The following is a 24,683-nucleotide window of genomic DNA, read 5'->3' as shown; positions in this document are numbered from 1 at the left end:
TCTTTTTAGGTAAAGATTTGCTAGTTCAACAGTCACATAGCTCCCATGATCCAATCAATAATATTTAAAATGCATGTCCTCACCTTTTGAAAATTTCATGAAACTTTTTTTTTATTGCTTTAAACACATGCATTTTAGATAGATATTTTAATATTATTTTAAGATTGAAGGTTAAAATTAAAATAATTAAATTAATAACCAAAAAGAGTGGATCTACAAAATTAAAAGTTGAATAAACTCATATATAAAAAGGAACAAACTTTGCTTAGCTTGCATATCACTTACAATCTATCAATTTAATTTGTTAAACACCATGATCAAGAACAAGTGTTATGTAGGATGAAGAAATTCTTAACTAGCCTTGACCGATGTGAGCTATACCCAACTGTGCACAAAAACTGATGCACAATCTACAATACAACACATAAAACAACATACAACGTTGGTAGTCACAGCAGGTTATTACACAAGAATAAGATTATCCAGTATATCTTGAGTAATGGGTGCGAGTTTAACTCGTCACTCACAAAAATAAAAAAACCAACGACGTAATTAACTCGTGCAGACCGACCAAACCTAACCAAGATCGAACTTGTGGTCACCCATTCATTCAAGGAACATTGGTGGATGCACCAGCCTTATGCCTAGCAGCAAAGTTGTTAACCAAAGCGAGAGCATTGCTGGTGACTTGTACCACAATAAGCACTTTGGGACTAACGGCACCCTTCACGCTCCCACCCATGGCGGATCCAGAAAACCCATCAAGGCAATTGTTCCCATTAGTTATAGCAGTGCTCACCCATGTCTGCACGTTCCCGACTCGCCACGAAAAGCTACGCTTGGGCACATTGTCCGTCTGGCTCAGCTCCTTGATGGAGCGCTTGAGCTGAGCCACGGTGACGGCCATGTTAGCCGCGCAGTCCTTGAGAGCCTGCGACTCCCTGGGCTTCAGCCCGGCAGTTTTTGTGAGGCCGAGGATGAACTTTGCGGCGGATCCCGCCCTGGCTAGGCTGACGGAGAGAGCGGTTTGGGCGAGCTGGTGCGGGTTTTGTTGGATTGAGTTGGCGTAAGAAGAGAGGGTCTGGGCGCATAAGGGCGGGTACCGCGTGGCTCTGCATGAGGTCTTAATGAAGGTGGTGGCTCCCTGGTTTGCACCATAGCATTGGAAAACCACCAAGCAAAAAACCAGAAGGTGAAAGGAAACAATGTTGGTCGCCATAGCTTTATTGTGTTTGGACTCGAAAGAGGAATGGAATGATTAGCACTTTGCTTTCACTTTCCAAAAAAAAAAAAGAGTACTTTGCTTTCACTGGCCAGTGAAGAGTATGAGTTTCATGCATGCTGTCGGTGCAGCTTTATATAGCATCCAAAAGTTGTTAAGGTTTGACCCTGTTTAAAGCTTATTAATAATATAGAAGAAGATAGAGCTGTGTAGTAGTTGTTTGGGGGTTTAATTAATTAAATGACTTGGCACGTGATACTTTATTTACAAGCCTTCCAGCTCAGTTCCACACCGAAATGTTTCATTATTTTATTTGTGTTCTGCAAGTTGTAAAATGGTGGTATATAAAAAAGCTTCTCAAAATCTACTCTGATCTTTTATCTCAACCTCACGTCAGTATGGCAGACTAAGCATAAGTTATTTGTACGTATTTAGTTTTTTTTTGTTTAGACCACGAGGTGTTTCGAATACACCCTAACCATAGGAGTTAGGATGTGTTTTAAATAGACCCTAACTTTAAAGATTTTGAACTCCCGACCTCTCTTAACCCTTAAGTGATGAGACTACGTGGTTACTCGGATGGACCAGTCAAAATAGTTTGTATGTATTTAGAATATATGCTCACATAAATTATTTACTTTTTGAAAAGGATAATTGTATTACACACACATATATTTATATATGGGTCCGGTTCAAATGCAAATTAAATCAGCCTCCCTTGTGAACTTACGAACTTAAGGAATACAAAGTAAGTACTCCCTGAATACACAATAACTACTCCAGCTCCACGATTACTATATGAATGCACTGCACCTGCTACATGAATGCACTGAAATTACTACACAGATGCATCGCATATATTCACGCATCCTCCCGATATATTTGAAAGCATGGTTGCAGTAGGCCCTAGTTGGGCGCTCGGGCAGCACCTAGCGCATAAGCAGCCTAGGCGGCGCTAGACGAGCACCAAAAAAATAGTGGCAGACTTGCAGTTTGACAATTTTAATGAGACTGTTTTCAACATTCAATCAAATAACACACCCAAATAAATGTAATAATGATAATTCACAAGTCATAACATCAAAACAATATTAAAAATTAAAAATACTCAAATACTTCAATCATCCAAAGATTCAAAGTATCAAACTAGTCTACGGGTGTATATATGTCATTGTCATATTATATATATGTATGTATATGTGTGTGTATATATATTACACACACACACACACACACACACACACACACACACACACACACACACACACACACACACACACACACACACACACACATATATATATATATATATATATATATATATAATGAAAAAAATTAGCAAGGCCGAGCTGATCGAGTTAACTCGACCGAAATGGACGAGTTAACTCGGCTAAGTTAGACGCTAGGCGGCCAAGTCGGCCGAGATAGGCGCTAGGCGGACACCTAGGCGGCCAGTCGCCTAGAGGGGAAATCGCCACGGTCTAGGAGCGCCTAGCGCCTAGGCGGGCACCTAGACCGATTTTTACAACAGTGTCTGAAAGTAGTTTTTGTGCATTCATGTATTACTTATTGTGTGTTCCTTAAGTTCGCACACACATGGCCTTATATATCTAACAAGATTAAAGGTGGTTTGAAATTCAAGTAAAAAGTTAAAAGAAATAAAGGAAGGTAATAGAGTTAGTAGCATTCAAAAAAAATAAAGGAAGGTAATTGTGTTTGGCACGATTTTTTTTTTAAATAAGATTTTTTTTTTCAATTTTGTCATTCTAAAATGAGATGGTTTGGAGTTCACATAGAAAAGTTAAAAAAAAAAAATAAAAATTACTTCATTTTTCTGTTTTTCCTTTTCCAATTGTCCATTTCTCTAGCTTTTCAATTATCAATTTTCATTACTCCAGTTTTCCATTTTTCCAATTTTCTGATTTTATTTTAAAAATTCAATACACTAATACTATAAATGTACAAAAAAATAACAAAAGTCAATAAAACATATTACTAAATAAATTACAACTATTTCAATCTTTTTAGTATATAGTTTGATTACAATACTAAATACGTAAAACCTCATTGCTTACAATCCTCCATATAATATTTGTACATTTCTATAACAAAGACATAAATGTGTAAAAATGTAACAGAAAGTCAATAAAAACATATTAGTAAATAAATTACAACTGTTTCAAATATTTTAGTACATGTTTAATTACAAAACAAAATAATAGTAATGACGATGATGATGATAAAACAGAAAATTCAATATGTATTAACGACGTTGGTTATTTAATTTAAAAAATCGATGTTAAAACTTTTTTTTTAAGTATAAATTTATTTAATAATTTGACGTCGGGGGAGAAACAAAAGATAAGGGGAAAATAGGAAGAAAAAATAAGGGGAAAAAAGGAGAAGAAGGGGGAAGGAAGAAGGAGCGAAGAAGGAAAAAAACAAGAAAGAAAGAAGAAGGGAGAAGAAACAAGGTAGAAATTAGACCACACACCAACAGGATTTGACCCACTGTTCATCCGCATATTTTCATTTAGAGAACACTAATTTTGGATTCTCCAAAATCATACATAAACCGAAGATTAGAGATGGAAAACTAAATTGGAGAAATAATTTTAGTAAACAAGTTTTTAATTTTATATTTTTCACTTTCCAATTTTTTGAAAAATCCTCTAATTTTTCACTTATGAAATGTCTCTCTCTAAAAAGTTTATTCTATTTTTTCTTTTTGTAGACTCATTGATGTGGCTGATTGATATAGCGTTGCGCTTGAAATCTACTTAAGAAATCACTAAGTTATCATGACTTACTCGAGTGATATAGTGCTATAGAAGTCCACTTTATATATGACAACAAGTCCTTAGAAGAAAATTAAGAACCAATCTCATCTTTACATCTGGAAAAATCTGACGGACCAGATTAGATTTTTAAAAAAAAATACGGTGAAATTTTCGTAATTATAACAAACTTTACTATGCAAACTTAAACACTAAAATCTGGACTTCTCATAAATTTTCAAATTTGCACATTTAGTACTAAAATATTGCACTTGCGATATATATAATTCAGTTTTCATGCAGTTGTGCGGTTAAATTTGAGTCATTGATCTTGCTTAAATCAACGTCCAGGATTAACAAAATTTAAAAAAAAAAAAAAAAAAAACAGTGGTAATTTGGCAATTTTTGCATATAGGTCAAATTTAAGGTGCGCGATTTTTGTGCTTAAGGTGCGTGGGTTTTGTGCTTAATGTGAGTAGTTGTTGAAACTTAAGATATGCGGTTTCCTGCTTAAGGTGCGTTATTTTCCTTCTTAAGGTACGTGATTTGTATGCTTAAGGTGCGTCAGTTATGTGAAACTTAAGATGAGTCATTTTAAAACCTTAGGTGTGTGGTTTGTGTTCTTAAGGTGCGCCATTTTAATGCTTAAGGTGTATCATTTTAATGCTTAAGGTGCGTCAATCGCACAACCGCACGATTCGACGACAGAGAGCCAGGGAGGCGACGATTCGATGAAAGAGAGGCGAGAGAAGCAGAAAGGCGACGACTAACAAGCTCTGTGATCTGCAATCTAAAATGTGAAATAAGGGGAAAAAAAATTTATATATAATACAGCCTCAAAACGACATCATTTTTTGGAGTTGTATAATTTTTTACAGTGAGAGGAGCTGCTCCCAAACTAATTCCGTCCCTTACTGAACTTGACTCTATATCGTTCTCTGCCCAACCATTTGAAGCAAAACTAGATGAGATTTGTAATATTTTTCTAGTTGTTATTTCTTTCTTTTCTTTCATCTAATAAAATATGGCATATCCTTCAATGGTGGCAATATGAAGCTACATACCCTACCTACCATGACGATGACTATGACCAAGAACTAGTGAGATGGATTTGGGAGAGAAGTAGATCAAGAACGGAAGCAAGTCAATCCAAGTGGCAGAGTAAAATAAATGATTGACTAATATGATCTCCTCCCAGAAGACAAGTAAATTTATTTAATGATGGATGACACGTGTGTGGTATTTGTTTTTAAACAAAGCGCTGACCAAAGTATAGCTAGCAGTGGAAACCAGATCGATCTATAGCCCTATATATAGGCATCCGATTACTCCAAAATAGTCAACGTACAGTATTAAAGAGATATTTTAATTTGGGTCGGTTTCTTGGTTCTTGAAAACAATCCTCAACTATTATTAAACCTTATTTAGCTCAAACAAAAACACGGAAACGAAAAATTAAACACAGAAAAACGCATGTGCATGTGTGTATATACAGGGGATGGTTTTAGTGGGGTAGGAGATTTAGGGTAAATTATGCTGTGGAAACGTATTCACCATGCGCATGGTGAATATAGGGATTGATTCATAATTTTTATATTATGAATTTATAATATATTTCTTTTTTAAAACGTGGATTCATAATTTTGTTTTTCATTTGTTGTTATAGATATTATGAATCTAAAATACAGAAATTATGAATCTACTACAGTATAGAAATTATAAATTTACAGTATAGAAATTATGAATCTACAGCATAAAAATTATGAATCTATAACATAAATTATGAATCTACAGTATATAAATTATGAATCTACAGTATAGATGTTATGAATCTACAATATAGAAATTATGAATATACAGCTTAGAAATTATGGATTTATCCCGCTAACAACAAATAAAAAAACAAAATTATGAATCTACATTTTCAAAAAAAAAAAAAATTTATGAATCTACAGTATAGAAATTATGGATCTACCCATGTGTTCACCATGTGCATGGTGAACACGTTTCCACAGCATAACTATCCGAGTCTTAGGGGGTGTATTCAATCATAAATTTCATAGAATTTTAGAGAGTTTTTAAAAGTCATGCGGTATTCAATCAAAATTTTTAAAGAGTCTTTAAAAGTCGGGTGGTATTCTTAAGACTTTTAAAGAGTCTTTAAAAGTCATGTGGTATTCAAAAAGTTATTAACTTTTTTAGACTTTTAAATTTTAAGACATTTCTAAACTTTTCCTTCTCGAATATATATAAATAGTTGAAATCCAATCATCAACCCCAATATTTCAAAATTTTCTTCTTATTTAAATTTTATAAGCCTTATAAGATATATACTAAATGCAAGTGGTGGGTGGCCGCCGGTGTGTTCTTACCGGAGGAAGAATAAGTTGAATAAAGTCTTTTTTTTATTATTATAAATTCCATTAAATTTCTTTAGTTTAAAATTATTACATTTATCAATATTTGATTAAATATGAGTTAGGTCAAGTTGAGTTCAACAATAAAAATCTTAAATCGACTTAGCTACTATCTAAACGATAGTTTTGGCTAATTTTTGGACAGGATTGAGAAAAAGTCTCAAACGAACTCATCAAGGAATGGAAATTATTAACTATGTATGTGAAGGTGGAGGTGAACTTTTATAAGCAATATAATGGTAAAATCCATGGTCAATGCGGGAGAGTTAGAGAGGAGAGCCCACAACTCTACTGTAGATTATAAGAAGTTAACGGTAGATTAAAAAAAAAAATTGTATATTCTTCATTGAGATAACAAATATGTAGTTCATCTAACTAATATGGGTTTTCAAAAAAAAAAAAAAAAAAAAAAAAAAAAAAAAACTAATATAGTAATATGGGCCATCAAGTATGATCATCTAACTTGCACAATTTTCAAAAGTTTAGATATTTTTAACCTATAAATCATAAAATAATTATCAATTAATTTAAATGTTGAGTGAATTTCATATTTTGTTATGTAATATGCCATATTTATTATTTTCTAATGATGGATTATTCTCAATCTTCTAAAAATGGATGAAACTTATTATTATGAGTAAAATGACTACATAAAATTATGATTATGCATAAATGGTAAAATATTATAAAATTAGAAACTAATTAAATGCTAAAAAAAATAAAAATAAGCATATATGGTAAAAAGAGACAATTTGTGCCTTTTGTGGCTTGTTCAGAACAGCGCACGAGAAAAGAAGTGCAACGCACCTGACAGCGAAGTCCGACCGACATTCCCGCTCGTTACAGCGCCGTTACAAACACCGTCAGTTTTTCACGCTCTAATTTGGTGCGTGATCCTCTGTCACGTTGAGTAACGGTTAATCCCAAATCATTCCAAAGAAAGATCCAAACCCGTATGTATAAATACAGGAACCCTTCTCCGACGAAATCTCATCATCGCTGCAATTTCAGCTCTTCACATTCTCACTATACTCATAGCGCGATTCGCAATACTTTGTGATTGAAATCGCGAATTGAATTGAAGCAATGGCGGCTCAATTTGGCATCATGAAGGCCTTTCTGGTTGTAGCTGTTATCGCTGTGTTTTCCGCCGTCGCCGGGGCTCAGGACCTCGGATTTGCTCCAGCACTAGCGCCTGGACCTGACGCCGGAGCGGCGGTTACCGTACCGGTCTCCGGTGCGTTTGTTGTAGCCTCGCTTGTCTTCTCTGTTGCCGCTTTTCTGAGGCACTGAAAAGCTAGCTTCATTCCTCTGATCAGTTACTTTGATGATGATATATAATTCTTTTGGCTGTGTACGTTAAGTTACTACTATATAATAAATGTACTATTCATATTTTATTATTATATTCAAAGTGCAAAACTACAAATTATTGTTCTTCTAAATCTCCTTGGGATAGCTCCTTCTGATTCAAGTTTATAATTATATTGATTTGTGAATCATTGAAAATTAAATTTAGAGAGAGAAAAAAAAACCAAAAGCCTGCTAGTATCTCTATTACCATTTCAAATCGATGATACTGATAAAAAAATGTTCATATAATAATGATATTAAAATAAGGCCTCTTAAAACTAAAATTATTGAGGGAAACTTTAAGTTAGATAAAAGAGTGGATCTACAAAATTAAAAGTTGAATAAAGTCATATATAAAAAGGAGAAAACTTTGCTTAGCTTGCATATCACTTACAATCTATCAATTTAATTAATTTGTAGAACACCATAATCGAGGACAAGTGTTATGTAGGATGAAGAAATTCTTAACTAGCCTCGATCGATGTGAGCTATACTCAATTGTGCACAAAAACTGATGCACAATCTACAATACAACACATAAAACAAACGTTGGTAGTCACAACATGTTATTACACAAGTATAAGATTTATCCAGTATACTTTGAGTAATGGCTGCGAGTTTAACTCGTCACCCACAAAAAGAAAAAAACCAACGACCTAACTCGTGCAAACCGACCAAAACTAACCAAGATCGAACTTGTGGTCACCAATTCATTCAAGGAACAATGGTGGCTGCACCAGCCTTATGCCTAGCAGCAAAGTTGTTAACCAAGGCGAGAGCATTGCTGGTGACTTGCACCACATTAAGCACTTTGGGACTAACGGCACCCTTCACGCTCCCATCCATGGCGGATCCAGAAAACCCATCAAGGCAATTGTTCCCATTAGTTATAGCAGTGCTCACCCATGTCTGCACGTTCCCAACTCGCCACGAAAAGCTACGCTTCGGCACGTTGTCCGTCTGGCTAAGCTCCTTGATGGAGCGCTTGAGCTGAGCCACGGTGACGGCCATGTTAGCCGCGCAGTCCTTGAGAGCCTGCGACTCCCTGGGCTTCAGCCCGGCAGTTTTGGTGAGCCCGATGATGAACTTCGCGGCGGATCCCGCCCTGGCTAGGCTGACGGAGAGAGCGGTTTGGGCGAGCTGGTGCGGGTTTTGTTGGATTGAGTTGGCGTAAGAAGAGAGGGTCTGGGCGCATAAGGGTGGGTACCGCGTGGCTCTGCATGAGGTCTTAATGAAGGTGGTGGCTCCCTGGTTTGCACCATAGCATTGGAAAACCACCAAGCAAAAAACAAGAAGGTGAAAGGAAACAATGTTGGTTGCCATATCTTTATTGTGTTTGGACTCGCAAGAGAGAATGGAATGGAATGGAATGATTAGCACTTTGCTTTCACTTTCCAAAAAAAAAAAAAGTACTTTGCTTTCACTGGCCAGTGAAGAGTATGAGTTTCATGCATGCTGTGGGTGCAGCTTTATATAGAATCCAAAAGTTGTTAAGGTTTGACCATGTTTAAAGCTTATTAATTAAGATAAGAATATAGAAGAAGATAGAGCTGTGTAGTAGTTGTTTGGGGGTTTAATTAAATGACTTGGCACGTGATACTTTATTTACAAGCCTTCCAGCTCAGTTCCACACCGAAATGTTTCATTATTTTATTTGTGTTTTGGAAGTTGTAAAATGGTTGTATATAAAAAAGGTGTAAGCTTCTCAAAGTCTCCTCTTTTATCTCAACCGACCTCATGTCAGTATGGCAGACTAAGCATAAGTTATTAACTATATGAGTTAGGAGCTGTTATAAGTAGACCCTAAGTATAAAGATTTTGAATTCCCGATCTTTCTCAACTTTTAAGGAATGATAGTATATATTATTCACGCTAGTAAAATTAGTTTGTATATATTTAGAATGCTCACATAAATTATTTACCTTTTGAAAAGAGTAAATGTGTTAGACAATACACACACATATATATAAATATACATAGGTATCATTCAAGTGCAAATCAGTCTTTCCATGCGAACTTGCTGTAATTTTAGGGTAACTCTAATCTTTAATCCAATTACTTATATAATAAGATCAATACAAATTCAATCAACAAGTAGAGAGTAGAAACTGTGTAGAAACTTCTTTTGGAGATTTTGCCTATGAACTAGTTCAGGGAGCGTTGCAGAATCAAGTTCACACAAATAACACACAACAGTTAATAATAAAAGTAGTAAGAAGACTTAGGGAATTTGTTAACCCAGTTCGGAATAAACTATTCCTACGTCTAGGGGGGGGGGGGGGGGGGGGCACCACACGAATAGTTGTCAAATTCTTCATTCAACTTCAATGTTAAACGTTTTACCCAAAACACAATGATGTGAGCGAAGAACTCCAATCTCCAAGACTACATTGTAGTCAACAAATGCAGAGTTACTTCTTGAAGAATCAGCGAAAGATCTCCCAATCAATCAAGTTGAGGCTCCCCCTCAACTCTAGCTCTCCTAAATTATCTTCATGTGATCAATCAGCCCGAATGCATCAAATGATGAAGATCAACATGACTGGAATTTTAATGTGTCAAGTTTCTTAGTTTAGCTCATTGAATATGCCATCAACCGTCTCTGGAATTTCCGAGGTGTAAATCTTGAATCACTGCATTCACTGTTGTGAAGGAAGAGAGAAAAGCTTTATATACTCCTTCCGAAATAATATGTAACAGATTAACTTTCTTGAGCTATATCTTGAACAATCTCCATATCTGGTTCAGCCTTCAGTCTTCAATCTTCAATGCATGTCGAGAGTCTGTCTTTGAACACACACAGTTTGTTAACCCAGTTCGTAGAGTTATTCTCCTATATCTATGGGGCATTCCAAACGCAGATTGCCCAACTCACATTAGTCACCAACAACAACCATACAAGGGATCAACAATAAAAATTACATGCTATATCATAATCTAACAGATTCAATTAGCTATACTGTGCATTCCGGTGAGTTGACAATGATGATATCCAATCAGCGCATCATGAGGCTCCCCCTCAAAAGCGACGTGTTACAGACATCCAGTCTGTGACGTTTGGAACTCAGTGCCTTGATTCTTGAACTAACAAGAATACTATGGCATCTCGACTTGATCAATTGAGGCTTCGATCAATTCATCTCCAGATAGAGCGATCAAGTCTTCGATTAAGTTCAAATGGACTTCTCTACATATATTTTCTTCAGTTTAACTCATCTCTTAGAGAAATACCTCTCATCCCTCTTCTTGGAACACTGTGCAGCCTTCTTTATATCTTCGTTTCCGCAAAAGTTATAATGACTTCAACCTTCTTCTTCAAACTTTTACATTGACCACGAATTAGATGTTGAACTAGTTCAACTTGAAATATATTCTCTAGATAGAACTTGATTATAGTAGTTCACGAACACGATCAAAAGTTATGATTACAACTCAAAAAGTGAACTAAATAACTCTTTGTGTCAAAAATCCTTAACAACAGGGAAGAGAAAAAAAAAAATTAATTAACTCATATTTCAAATTAACACTACCTTCCCCCCTCCTTCCCTGCCCAATATTTTCCGCCCCCTTTTTGTGGACCTAGCTTCCCCCTCCTTCTACTCCCAATAACGTTCCACCCCCTCCTTGTGGGCTTATCTTCTAAAAGATCAGTTGTTATACCATGAATTAAGGTCCACCTTATAAAGTGGACCTTGGTCCTAATTAAGTAATGAAATTGTGAACGTCTAGAATATAAATTGTGTTTCTAAGTTTTGAAAATTTATGAATACAATAGGTCATCATAAATTGTGAATTTTTAAAAGGTAAATTGTGAATGTAAATTATATATCTTTGGACCTAGGTCCACCTTACAAGGTGGACCTGGGTTCACAAAATAATTTGCCCTAAAAGATGAGTTTGTAAGTTTCAATATGAATATTTATATTGATTTTGAATCATTCAAATGGGGATTCCTTGATCAAACTCAAAGATGGTCATTTGTATTACGTGTATCAATATGGCCAAGGTCGCCCCTCGTCGGAATTGTGATTGGATTGAATTCCACGAATCTCCGTGGGAAGTTTTGGGTCAGATTGAGGTTGGTAAAACTAGAATTACCCTCTCTAGGAGGATACACTAGCTTCTGTCACTACTGGAAATTATGAAATTTCCGACCACCTGAAAGTGATCTTAAATTAAGTCAAAAGCCTTGTTCCGACCACTTTTGGTATCCGGAAAAACCTTTGTTGCTATTTCTGACCACTTTTTGGTATCAACTTGATTTACTTTCAGGTGGTCAGAAATTCCATAATTTCCACTAGTGTGTGCTGTTTAGGGTACCCCTCCCTCACTCCCAAAAAAAAAAAAAAAAAAGAATGGTCATTTGTATTACGTGTATCAAATATCCATCACAAGGTGTATGATGATACGAAAAAGCCATTTTGCTTAGACGATTCGTTTGTAAAAGAATATGAATAAAGTGAATGTGAAACATAAAGAATTTTGAACCGCCAATAAATATGAAAAACATGATAGAATAAAAAGTTGGGGAGTCCACTAAGCTACCCTCCTTTCAAGCCCAATAATTTTTTTCTCCTTTACCACTTTTTTTTTTTAAATGACAAGTTCGAGTGTTTAATTGAACTTTTAAAATTCTATGGCCTAATTGAACTTTTGAATAAAATTAAAGGTCTATTTGACCATTTTCTCTTCTTTTTTTTAGGTAAAGACTTACTAATTTAACAGCCACATAGCTCCCATGGCCCAATCAATAATATTTAAAATGTCCTCACCTTTTGAAAATTTCATAAAACTTTTTTTATTGCTTTAAACACGTTTTAGATATTTTAATATTATTTTAAGATTGAAGAGTATGAGTTTCATGCATGCTGTCCATGCAGTTTTATATAGAATCCTAAAGTTGTTTCAGTTTTGACTATGTAATAATAGCTTAAGAAGCTATTAAGAATATAGAAGAAGATAGAGCTGTGTAGTAGTTGTTCGGGATTTTAATTAAATGGACTTGGCACGTGATACTTTATTTACAAGCCTTCCAGCTCAGTTCCACACCAAAATGTTTCATTATTTTATTTGTGTTTTGCAAGTTGTAAAATGGTGGTATATAAAAAAGCTGTAAGCTTCTCAAAATCTCCTCTTTTATCTCAATCTCACGTCAGTATGGCAAACTAAGCATAAATTATTTGTAAGTATTTAGTTTTTTTTTTTTTAATCACGAGGAGTTTAAAGTAGACCCTAACTACAGGAGTATAGTTAGAAGGTGTACGTTTTAAGTACACCCTAACTATAGAGGTTTTGAACTCTCGACCTCTCTTAAGTCTTGACTCTTAAGAGATGAGAGTACACGGATACTCACGCCAACCAAACTGGTTTGTATGTATTTAGAATGCTCACTTAAATTATTTACTTTTTGACAAGGGTAATTGTGTTAAACACACATATATAAATATATATGGTCCTGTTCAAATGCAAACCAGCCTTCTCATGCGAATTGAAGGAATGCACAGTAAGAACTCCCTGAATGCACAACAACTACTCCAACTCCACGACTACAATACAAAATTGCACCGCACCTACTACATGAATGCACCGAACTTACTACAAAAATGCACTGCATATATCCGCGCATCCTCCCGGCATGTTTGGGAATAGTTATGCATTTGTTTGGAGCATTTGTATTTAGATTTTGGTGATACCATAAGTTAGGAATTTTAGTCCCCTATTTCTTATATATTCTAGACTTAGGATTATCGCTGCTCTTATTCGAATAGTCTGAATAATAATTCGAGAAGTCACGCTTCGAATAGCCAAAACAATTCGAATGATAACTCGAAAGGTTACCTTTCGGTCAATCTTAACAAAAAGTTTGAATAGTAACTGACCTCCACCTAACAATTCTTTTAACTACCAATTGCTAGACTTGACCCTATACGACCTCCGCTAACAATTTGAAGCAAAACTAGATGGGATTTGTAATATTATATTTTTGTAGTTGTTATTTCTTTCTTTTCTTTCATTAATAAATAATAAAATATGGCATATCCTTCACTGGTGGCAATATGAAGCTACATACCCTACCTACCATGACGATGACTATGACCAAGAACTAGTGAGATGGATTTGAGAGACAAATAGATCAAGAACGGAAGCAAGTCAATCCAAGTGGCAGAGTAAAATAGATGGATTTGAGAGACAAGTAGATCAAGAAGAGAAGCAAGTCAATCCAAGTGGCGGAGTAAAATAAGTGATTGACTAATTAATCGGATCTCCTCCCAGAAGACAAGTGGTAAATATAATGAAAATTTATTTAATGATGGATGACACGTGTGTGGTATTTTTTTTAAACTAACACAAAGCGCTGACTAAAGTATAGCTAGCAGTGGAAACCAGATCGATCTATAGCCCTATATATAGGCATCCGATTACTCCAAAATAGTCAACGTACAGTATTAAAGAGATATTTTAATTTGGGTCGGTTTCTTGGTTCTTGAAAACAATCCTCAACTATTATTAAATATTAAACCTTATTTAGCTCACACCAAACACGGAAACGAAAAATTAAACACAGAAAACGCGCGTGCATGTGTGTATAACTGTATAAGTGTGGGGTGTTGCTATCTTATCACCTTCTAGTTAAAAGTATGTATAAATTACATTGGCATTGTAAAAATGATAAAAAGTCAACAATCTTATAGGTAGTATAAATAGTCATAGGGCGTTTATATTGCTATTTACACCACCTTGATCAAATACGATTTACGATATTGTATTAATATTTTTTTAATTAAAATTTTAATTATTAAAGAAAAAAAAACTCGCCTTCTTCAATGAGAAAGCAGCCCAGTGGGTCACCTTTTCACCGGAAAAGGCGACCCAGGTCGCCTTCTACCTGGGTTGCCTTCTCCGGTGAGAAGGCGACTCACTGAGCTACCTTCTCACGGGAGAAGGCGAGGGAGGATTTTTTTTTAAGGTTCAAATTGGCCACTGAACGTACCTGAAAGTGCAATTAGGCCACTGAACGAAAAAAAAAAAAAAAAAAGTGCAATTAGACCACTGAACACTCCAAAAATGTGCAATTTCACCTGATAGCAGGTTACCCTCAATTTTAGCAGGTTATCTGCTTACGTGGCAGCTGAATGCGACGTTATGCCATGGAACCGTGTTCACCATTCATGATGAACACGGTTCCAACGGTGTTAGTACACCGTTATCTTTTTTTTTTTTTTTTTTTTCTTAATTAATTGCGTGACTTTTCTTCTTTATTTTCACATTTTGCGGTTTCACTTTAATTTGAGGTGAACAAAGATTTCGGACATTCATAAATTATGAATTCATGCCTGCACATTCACTTTGGAACCATGCCTACACATTCCCGTCCGAAATCACGGACATTCATAAATTATGAATCCATGCCTGCACATTCACTTTGGAACCATGCCTACACATTCACTTTGGAACCATGAGATTATGAATTTTCTGTTATAAGATTATGAATTTTCTGTTATGAGATTATGAATTTTCAGTTGTGAGATTATGAATTTTCTGTTATGCGATTATGAATTTTCTGTTATGAGATTATGAATTTTCATTACATTCATAATTTCGGACATTCATAAATTATGAATTCATGCCTGCACATTCACTTTGGAACCATGCCTACATATTCCCGTCCGAAATCACGGACATTCATAAATTATGAATCCATGCCTGCACATTCACTTTGGAACCATGCCTACACATTCACTTTGGAACCATGAGATTATGAATTTTCTGTTATAAGATTATGAATTTTCTGTTATGAGATTATGAATTTTCAGTTGTGAGATTATGAATTTTCTGTTATGCGATTATGAATTTTCTGTTATGAGATTATGAATTTTCATAAAATTCATAATCTCATAAAAGAAAATTCATAATTTGATCAAACGCGTGCCGTTAACTCCACATCCGTGAATTTTTTTTTTTTTTTTTGCCTAAAAACGACGTCGTTTTGCCTTGTGTTCACCATTCTCGGTGAACACGATTCCATGGCATAATTTGCGGCAGCTGAATTGGCATTTTTAATAAATTTTAATTAATTTTTAATAAATTTAATAATAAATTTTTATTAAAATTTTTTTAAAAAAATAAAAACGACTTTATTTTATTTTTTATTTAATTTTTTCCAATTTTTTATAAAATTTATTATTAAAATTAATTATTAAAAATTATTAAAAATGCCAACTAAGCTGCCACGTAAGCAGGTAACCTGCTAAAATTGATGGTAATCTGTTATCCGGTAAAATTGCATACGTTTGGAGAGTTCAGTGGCCTAATTGCACATTTTTTGAGTGTTCAATGGCCTAATTGCACTTTTTTTCGTTCAGTGACTTAATTGCATTTTCAGGTTACGTTCAGTGGCCAATTTGAACCTTATTCCTTTTTTAATTAATATTTTGATTTTTAAATAAAAATAAATAATAAATATTTTTTAAAAATATAATGTTTGACCAAATTTAATAAAAGTAGTTGATAGTACTAACCCCCGGATGTCGGTTGTATGTACTAGATGTATATATGTGTATATCAATGTATGAACAAGAAGCAAGAAAATAAGAAATAGCTCAATTCCCCTTTTATTGATGTTTTGTGTTTCTCTTATATGCAGAGAGAATTTAGAGAGAAGGAAGAGGATCATATAGTTTAGAGAGAGAGCCGAGAGAGTGAATAAATGGCCTCCCCCACTTTGAGGGCTCCAAGCCCTTTTAATACCAAACCCGCCACCTCTTATTTTGGCCCGTGGATCGGATCCCGAACCGCTTGATTCTGACCCGCTCATAAACGAGTTCACGAATATACAGGTGGTCGATATCGGGGTATATATCTTATCAGTAGTGTAAATAGCAATTTTCTATTTACAACACCTATAAAGTTATCATTCCTATCAAATGGTGGTTTAAATAGAAATTAAGGTGGTGCAAATAGAATTCCCCATAAGTATGTATATATAGGGGATGGTTGTAGTGGTGTAGGAGTCTTAGGTGCGGTCATTTGGATCAATTTGATCATTAGAGGAGTTCAAATCAATAAATAAAAATTGAAAAAATACGGTAGTAATTTTGTATTTTATTATTATTATTATTATTATTATTATTATTATTATTATTATTTTTGTAATAGATAGTGCATTTAGATATGCTAGTTTGATAGTGTTTTGAGTCTAAATTCACCGTCAAGTATTTCTATGTGCACCACAGACCAATCTTCAGTGACCACATACCAGTACTTATTGCACCACAAAATTAAACTTGGTGAAAGAAATTGCCAAACTATTACCATATTTTTTCTCATTTTCATTGATTTTTAGCTGTCGTTGATCTGAGCTCATCTAATGATCCAAATTGATCTACATGGCTGCTCCGTTCAAATCGGACGAAGAAGCCCACCGACTTCTTAATCCAATGGCTTCTTTGTCCGATTTGACAAAGAAGCCCGCCAAGCTTCTTTGTCCATATATAGTAGCTTGGCTGCTATGAAAAAGGCAAATTATTGTGTGGACCATAAATATCAAGTACATTTTTAATATATTAAAAGTATATTATTTTTGTACGGAAGGTACATTATATAAAATAATGTACCCTTAGTATATTAAAAATGTACTTTCAGAAAATGTACCTTATGTACATAATATTAAAAATGTACTTTTTATTTATGGTCCACACAATTGTGTGGACCATGGTCCATGCAATAATGATTGTATAAAAAATTGTTGTTGGTGGCCTTTTTTTAATTAATATAAGTATTTAACTTTTTTAAAATAAATATATAAATAAATTTTAAAAAAATATTAATCTATTTGACATCTTACATAGAAAGTAACTTAGGTGTAACATGTTATTACAAGGCAAATAGGGTACTTGCGCAATTTTAACAAGTTTATCTAATTACAGATTTTTTTTGGGAATTTAAATTACATTTCCACTAAATTCCATAGTTTGGTTGGAAGGAAATGCAATTCCACGGAATTGCAATTCCCTCATTTTCATGGAATTAAAATCCCATGCCCCCCTTGGGATTTTAATTCCATGAATTTTAGGAAGAAAAATAGATAATGATGAGACAAAATTATCCCTTCTCCTTTTTAACCTAAAATTGATGTCAGACAACAACAATGGACATTTTGGACTTTATACTACTTATTCTTTTTCTATTCCTATGTATACCAAACATTGGAATTGAAATTCTCAATAATTTTATTCCTGTAAACCAAACACTAGAATTTAAATTCTCACTTTATTCCGAGTAATTCATCTCCCAAGGAATTGCAATTCCTTTCTCACGTAATTCCCTCCCTCCAACCAAAAGCCCTGTTAATATATAATAGTTGAAAGATATGCTTGACCCTTATCCCTATTTTTAATATAATGAAGTTGTTGTCAGGCACCTTGTGCTCAGATAGCATCTTTGTGGCTCCCCTTAATGGAAGGTTACAGGATTGAATTCCGGTGGTGCGATATTGACTCTTTAAACTGCAATACTTAGAGTCAATAGTATTAATATCATGCAACACTCTGCAACAACTCTCTGTTTCTTGCCATATCAACACATGGAGCTCTCTCTTTTCTATGTGGATTTTTTTCCTCTATTTTTATACATTGTTCATGCAATAAAGAGACCTCACATCTCCTTGAGCCAAAACAAGAACGTATAATATTCCTCAAAACTCCAAGAATGTTGGTCTAGTGAATTAATAGTCTCACTTAGACTTGTTTCCAATAGTAAGGAAAGAGTTCGGTTCTTAGCACAAATATTAGAAATTTGGGTTGAAATCTTGGTGTGCAAATGTGTATAATTTATTTTAATTTACCTCTTTATGGGCTCCTCATACACCTAGACTACAGATTTATAAGGTCCATAACATAATTGAGAAGGAAACGAAGTTAAAAAAAAAAAAAAAAAAAAAAAAAAAAAAAAAAAAAAAAAAAAAAACTTCAGTTCAAATCCTTCCCTTCCCTTAAAAAATCATGGTTCTATACTTGTATGTGCTTAAGAATGATCTCCAATAATATCGACAATTTACTACCCATTTTTCATGCAATAAACTTCAGTTCAAATCCTTCCCTTCCCTTATATTAGACGTACCAAAAAAGAATGATTTCACAGGAATGAGTGTACAAGAAAGTAGATGATCAGCAACATTGTCAAATTCACCCATGCTGTCATCCACCATCCTAAATCTTGGTTTTGCACAGATGAATCTTGTCTCGGGCCCTTTATGCATCTCAATCAAACATGAAAAATCTCACCGCACACCACTTCCATCTTCTACCAAAGAGTGTTTTTGGAGGATTGCAACGGTCTCTTCCTCCGCACTGACACAACAGTAGAAACTCGTCAGCATTATGCACTTTGTTTATAAAACTTACAGACTTTTTATGTATAGCCGTATAGGCCATGCATTCTGTAAGCAACACAGTGAAGAGAAGTGTAATGCCCCGGGCCATAGATCAGTGATGAAAGCCTGAGTGTGGTGGCCAGCAAATTCCCGGGTTTGAACCCTGCAAGGAGTAAGATCCTGGGAAATAAGCAAGCACTCAGACCATTGCGTCACTGAGGCACATCCCGCGATTTATCTCCTCACACAAGCTCCCTAGGGCAGGGGACCTGAGGGGCCGTTAGGTTTGGGGTTCAAACTAAAGTGAAGAGAAGTGTAAAGCAAGAATATATTTGTAAGTTCGAGGGCCTAATATAGAAAATGCATGCAAATATGCAATCATCTTACTGGGAAGAAAATGGTGAATTCATTACTGCACAAGTCTTCTATATTGTGAATTGATAAGTTAATTACTCTAAACCTACATTCAATCAAACCTGAACTTTAAAAATAATAATAACAATAATCACAAATTGCATGCATACCTCCCAGGTCTTAAGATCTTGTACTTTCCTTGCTTAGTGAGATCCACCACTGTTGATCCTGCACGCCCAGCTGGAAGTACACCACCATCATAGATGTAAGCACAGTGGCCCCATAGGTTCTCAAAATCTCTAATGTTGATGCTACTGGGCTGTCCGCTTAGGTTTGCACTGGTAAGTGCAAGTGCACTTCCAGAACAACGGGCAATAACCCTAATAAATGTATTATCGGGCACTCGAACCCCTATGCTCTCAAGTCCAGGGTTTAAAGACTTCTCAAGGATACTTGACTCACCTACAAAATATTGAGAAAGTTAAAATTTGGGTACAAGTAAAGTACCTTCTGCTAGAATTACTGAACTAAACAACATGAGGAGCTACAAACCTCGTCTTAGCACGACAGTTACAGGACCAGGAAGGAGACAATCAAGCAAGCCATGAGGTAAATGATCACTGATGGCATATTTTTGTATGTCTTGAACATCCCCAACACAAATTGCCAGGGGATTTGTATATTTACGGCCTTTGATATCATATATACGATTAACTGCCTCAGCAGAACTGCAATAGCATACAATATGAAAATGCATCATGAAATATATTACAAACTTGCTGAAGAAAAGCAATATATAATTTATGCAGCACTATGTAGTAAGAAATAAATTAATGTGCCCTCAAAGTTGGTTTCTTGCATTATTTAATTGCTAAAAGATCAAATTAGCCCTTAAGGTTTGCAAATTCTGTCAATTAGGCAAAAACTTTTCAATATCTGGTCAAATCAGCCAGATTTTAACAGAATTCTTTAACTCTGTTAAACATAGGTGACAAGTTCCGAGCATTTAGACATGTCACTGGGTCAATCCAAATTAAACTTATCCTAATCATCAGACATGCTAACTATTATTTTAAAATAATAATAATAATTTCGAAAGTACAAATAAACTCATAGGAAAAAAAAATCTTGGTAGCTCTCTCCCCTCACTTTTATGTCCCTAATATAAACAGTAAATTCTTACTGCACATCCATCATTATCCTACACATGTAAGCTATCATTATTGTAATTAAAAAGTGTAATCATTCAATTACTTAATTTCAGTTATCCAAAACAAAAATGATAGTTTGAAATCACTAAGGCCTAAATTCATCAAAGAACTGCTTCTACTTCAAGTGCCAACAAAACAGTTATAGACTAGACACTGAAGATCCCATAATGGGAACTAGAAATCCCAATCCAAAGAAGTTTCTGAATTCAATACCCAACTTAAGAGAAACAATAGCAAAAGAACTTATTCAACTTTCACTCTTTATAAAATTTTAAGGGTATACCTATATCATTGAATGCTCTAACCATACTATTGCAGTAAATGCCCACTTTCCTTCTTGTACTTAACATCAAACATCAAAAATGAAAAAATGTGAATACATAAGAGCTGAAGCTAACTTACTGAGCATTCCAAAATAGAAATCACAATGCACACATAAACAACATCAATGGAGGTAAAAAGTTCCCAAATAAAGAAGACAACATCAAAAGCAAATTTTGTATTAACGGGCTATAACATACAAAATGAAGTAAAATAAATAGGTCAACTTAGGAAGGGGGAGGGAGTGGCATTTACCAAGCGTCACAAGCAAAGCCATAGAGCGTGTCAGTGGGGACAGCAATAACATTCCCAGACTTGATAGCTTTAATTGCATCTTCAGCATAATCCTCTGTTGCTGGTTGCACCACTCCCATCCTATCAATCTCCATTCTCAACTCCAGCTTGGTTTTCACACTAACCCCAATAAAGCTCCTCTTGCGCTGCCCCAATCTCACAAACCCAAACTTCCTAATCACCCCTAAAACCCACATATACATATACAAGAATCTTGAGTGCAAAGAAATAAGCATATATCCATGACGCTATTTTTTCAAGTTAATTACAAAGAGACAACAAAATAAAATAGAAATTTGTAAGTATTATAGAGAGAGTGGTAGAACCTGGGGAAGGGAGGAGGAAGGGGTTGAAGAGGGGCAGCCACTGGGCAATTGCCGCAATTCTTATAGTTTTAGGGGCGATGCACATCAGGAAACTCTGCTTTCTTCTGGGAAGATATTGGCATGCACATTCAAAAACAAGTCTATGCCCTATTTTGTTGGAAGATACTGAATATGATGCTTTATTGACAATGAATCAAATAATTTAGAAGGGTTTGAGATGTCGGAGTTTCGCTGGAACCCTAGTGACCTGTAATTATAGGTCAACAACCGGTTTTTGGATCTCAATGCTCTAAAATGATATGTTTAAGGGCTTAATTGCAACATTTTGAAAGTTTAAGGGCCTAATTGACTTCTTGGGTAATGTTCAGGGGCCTATTTGACCCTTTTCCATAATAATAATAATAATAATAATAATAATAATAATAACAATAACAATAACAATAACAATAACAATAACAACAACAATAATAATAACAATAATAATAACAATAGAGGAGTAAATCTTACAAATATGGAGATGAACAGACTCCGGGAACGGGGTTTATGCTTCCATCGTAGAGAAAGATGGCAACCTTGCCACAAATGTAGAGAAAGAGTTTTAATTGTATAACTGGAGTCTCAGACTCAGTGAACGAATTGGAAGAGCATGAAGAAAGGGAAATGGGGCAACCAGTAGCGAAAGACACTCCAATAGGAAATGTTGAAGTGTCTCTCAATGCAATCCTTAGTGATAGTGGCAGGAACACTGTTAAGTTGCAAGGAATGTTGGGAAAAAGAAGATTTGTCATCTTGGTAGATAGTGGAAGCACCCATAGTTTCATCAATCCCCAATTGGTTCAATATAAAAGGGTAGAGCAATTACAAGGGGCTGAGTTAGATGTGACAGTTGCTAATGGAATCATCGTTTTATTCCTGAAGATGGAGTCTGTGAGATTAAATCTAGAAGAGCTGCTGTTGTGCTAGAGGATGATCTGCACGTGTAGGAGTTTCTTAAATTCGTTTTGTCGTTATTTTAATTTATATTCCAACGAGTGCATTCAGACAATTATGTTGAATGAATTTGATGTCTTGTTTTCTCATCATTTCTTCTAAAATTTCCCCCATTTCTTCTGGATTTTCTTCCATTTCTATCTGTTTTTCCCCCATTTCTTGCTAAGGTACTAGAGTCAGTCTTATTTATCCTTGAAAGAAAGCAGGAACATTACATATGTATATACAAATAGGTGAACAGTATATATATAAAAAATCACAGTGAACTAATGACTTACAATCTGTCGACAATAGGAGGGCACCGTCGGCGGAGTGAAGCGAGCAGCGAGACAGACGGTCGACAGTGGGCAGATTGAAGAGACAGAGCGACAGAGGCGTACTGGCGACTGTCGTCAAGAGGGGCGTCGGCGATTTGCGAAGAGAGAGGCGGCGTCAACGGCTCACGGCGGAGCGGCTTGCCGGCGGGGAAGTTGAGGTGTGAGTCGCCGTCTGTCGACAGTCGTGACTCATCATGACTCGTGAGGGAGGAAGACACGTCGACTGGAAAAGGGATAGGGATAGTGTTCAATTTTTAAATTGGGGGATTTTTGACAATGTTTGGAAAAATTGAAATGAGTTAAACCCAAAATGGTGACTATAATGTTTTGTTTTTCAATTCCGTTTAGAACGATTTTAGTTAATTAATGTAGTTTTAGAGTTTTGTATTTTTGCTCAATTAGTTCTTTGTTTGTTATTTTATTTATTTAGTGTTAAATAAATGAATAATTTAACAATTTCAATACTGGCATCTTTAGACCTACGAAGTGCAAAAATTTTCTTTCTTTTATGAATAACTCTCAAACATGTGAATATAAAATTTGATTTTGGGAGTAATAGTAAAAGAAAATAATTCTGGGAGTAATTCGTAAAAGAAAGATAAATTCGCACTTTATAGGATTGAGAGTAAAGAAAGACCAATATTGAGATTACTAAAGTGTCCATTTATTTAACACCAATTTAACAGAATAACAAACAAATGACTAAATTGAACAAAAACACAAAAGTCTGGGACTACATTAGTTCACCAAAGTCATTTAGGACGAAATTGAGAACAACCACCATAGTCGATGACCATTTTGGATATTAACTCAATTGAACTTGTGAACAAGCTTTCCTTATTTATTTTTGGAAAAAGGGTCAAACTAGCCACCTAAGTCAAACGGATAGTGCAATTGAGTCCCTTAAATGAGAAAAAAAAAAAAAAAAAAAACTCTATTTAAATCCTCTAAATGTTCAATTAAGTCTAAATTACATGTTTGATAGGTTGGTGTTTTCTAATGCTAACACGTGTCTCCTTTAATTAGTTTTTATTTTTAATATTTTTTCACTTTTTGCCTTTCTTTTTTTTTTTACTCTTTTTTTTTTTTTTTTTTCATATAGCCACCTCTACAGTCGGTGACTGTCCTCATTCAAGAATAGTCGTGGTTGTCCGACGACAGCCACAACTGTAAAAAATAATAGTCACGACTATTCGGTAGCCACAGTTGTCCTAAAATACGGCTATGGCCATCTAAAACAAATCAAATTTTTTGAATTTTTTTTAGACATTCATGGTTGTCTCCCTAGACCGTCATAGTTGTCCTCATTCAAGTACAACCCGGCAATAGCCACGACATTTTAAAATGACGGTCGTGGTTTTCCGGCAGCCAGGGTCTATTCTAGGGCTTCTCAAACGCCGTTGACAGCTTCTCTAGCCGCGCGGCGTGCGAAACCTCCGCCTTCGCTACTGTCCAGATTGATTGGAATGAGACGTCGTAGGCCCATATTTTAAGGCAGACATGCCGAGGCTGAAGAAGAAGGATGTGGAGGTGGAGGAAGGCAGGGTGTTGTAGACCAGGGAGCAGAGAAGCAAGGAACATGAGGAGAAGATGGACACGTGGCAACGGGTGGAGAGGAGCAGCGGCGGTTCCAGTTGCCGGAAAATAATGCTAAGATAGATTCAATTAAGGCGACGATGGGGAACGATGTGCTTACGGTTACTATCCCTAATGAGGAAGTTAAGAAGCCT

General features: G+C 35.3%; 3 protein-coding genes across 8 annotated transcripts; all 3 read right to left on the bottom strand.

The window, feature by feature from the left end:
- Positions 1–577: 577 nt before the first annotated feature.
- LOC109157132 (21 kDa protein-like) lies at positions 578–9,140 on the bottom strand. Its single transcript, XM_019305025.1, has 2 exons — positions 9,112–9,140; positions 578–1,237 (listed from the first exon to the last, which is right to left on the bottom strand). Exon 2 carries the CDS (start codon positions 1,217–1,219, stop codon positions 611–613), a length of 609 nt encoding a protein of 202 aa, XP_019160570.1. The 5' UTR covers positions 1,220–1,237; positions 9,112–9,140; the 3' UTR covers positions 578–610.
- On the bottom strand, positions 8,227–9,187 carry LOC109157131 (21 kDa protein-like). Its single transcript, XM_019305024.1, has one exon. It carries the CDS (start codon positions 9,090–9,092, stop codon positions 8,484–8,486), a length of 609 nt encoding a protein of 202 aa, XP_019160569.1. The 5' UTR covers positions 9,093–9,187; the 3' UTR covers positions 8,227–8,483.
- Positions 9,188–18,735: 9,548 nt separating this feature from the next.
- On the bottom strand, positions 18,736–23,245 carry LOC109157183 (yrdC domain-containing protein, mitochondrial-like). 6 transcript variants are annotated; one of them, XM_019305112.1, is made up of 7 exons: positions 22,915–23,245; positions 22,154–22,218; positions 21,647–21,750; positions 21,282–21,504; positions 20,047–20,222; positions 19,665–19,956; positions 18,736–19,117 (listed from the first exon to the last, which is right to left on the bottom strand). In XM_019305112.1, the coding sequence occupies exons 3-7, from the start codon at positions 21,729–21,731 to the stop codon at positions 19,048–19,050; spliced, it is 846 nt and encodes a 281-aa protein (XP_019160657.1). In that variant the 5' UTR covers positions 21,732–21,750; positions 22,154–22,218; positions 22,915–23,245; the 3' UTR covers positions 18,736–19,047. The 6 variants fall into 6 exon arrangements, with proteins under 6 accessions (XP_019160657.1, XP_019160658.1, XP_019160654.1 ...); XM_019305113.1 differs by having other exon boundaries at positions 21,647–21,747; positions 22,915–23,022; XM_019305109.1 differs by lacking the exon at positions 22,154–22,218 and having other exon boundaries at positions 21,647–21,823.
- Between the last annotated feature and the right edge of the window lie 1,438 nt (positions 23,246–24,683).

The sequence above is a fragment of the Ipomoea nil genome, unplaced genomic scaffold (assembly GCF_001879475.1).
Source record: "Ipomoea nil cultivar Tokyo-kokei standard unplaced genomic scaffold, Asagao_1.1 scaffold2761, whole genome shotgun sequence".
Taxonomy (NCBI): Eukaryota; Viridiplantae; Streptophyta; class Magnoliopsida; order Solanales; family Convolvulaceae; genus Ipomoea; species Ipomoea nil.
The sequence above is the reverse complement of the archived record's forward strand: the minus strand, read 5'-3'. Positions and strand labels throughout refer to the sequence as shown.

Excerpts from the sequence above, each read along its gene's own strand:
- LOC109157183 (XM_019305112.1), bottom strand. The coding sequence starts at position 21,731 with ATGTGCATCGCCCCTAAAACTATAAGAATTGCGGCAATTGCCCAGTGG. Across the intron at positions 19,957-20,046 it reads AACTGTCGTGCTAAGACGAG|GTGAGTCAAGTATCCTTGAG; the intron begins GTTTGTAGCTCC and ends AATATTTTGTAG. Across the intron at positions 19,118-19,664 it reads AAGATCTTAAGACCTGGGAG|TGCGGAGGAAGAGACCGTTG; the intron begins GTATGCATGCAA and ends CTGTTGTGTCAG.
- LOC109157132 (XM_019305025.1), bottom strand. The coding sequence starts at position 1,219 with ATGGCGACCAACATTGTTTCCTTTCACCTTCTGGTTTTTTGCTTGGTG.
- LOC109157131 (XM_019305024.1), bottom strand. The coding sequence starts at position 9,092 with ATGGCAACCAACATTGTTTCCTTTCACCTTCTTGTTTTTTGCTTGGTG.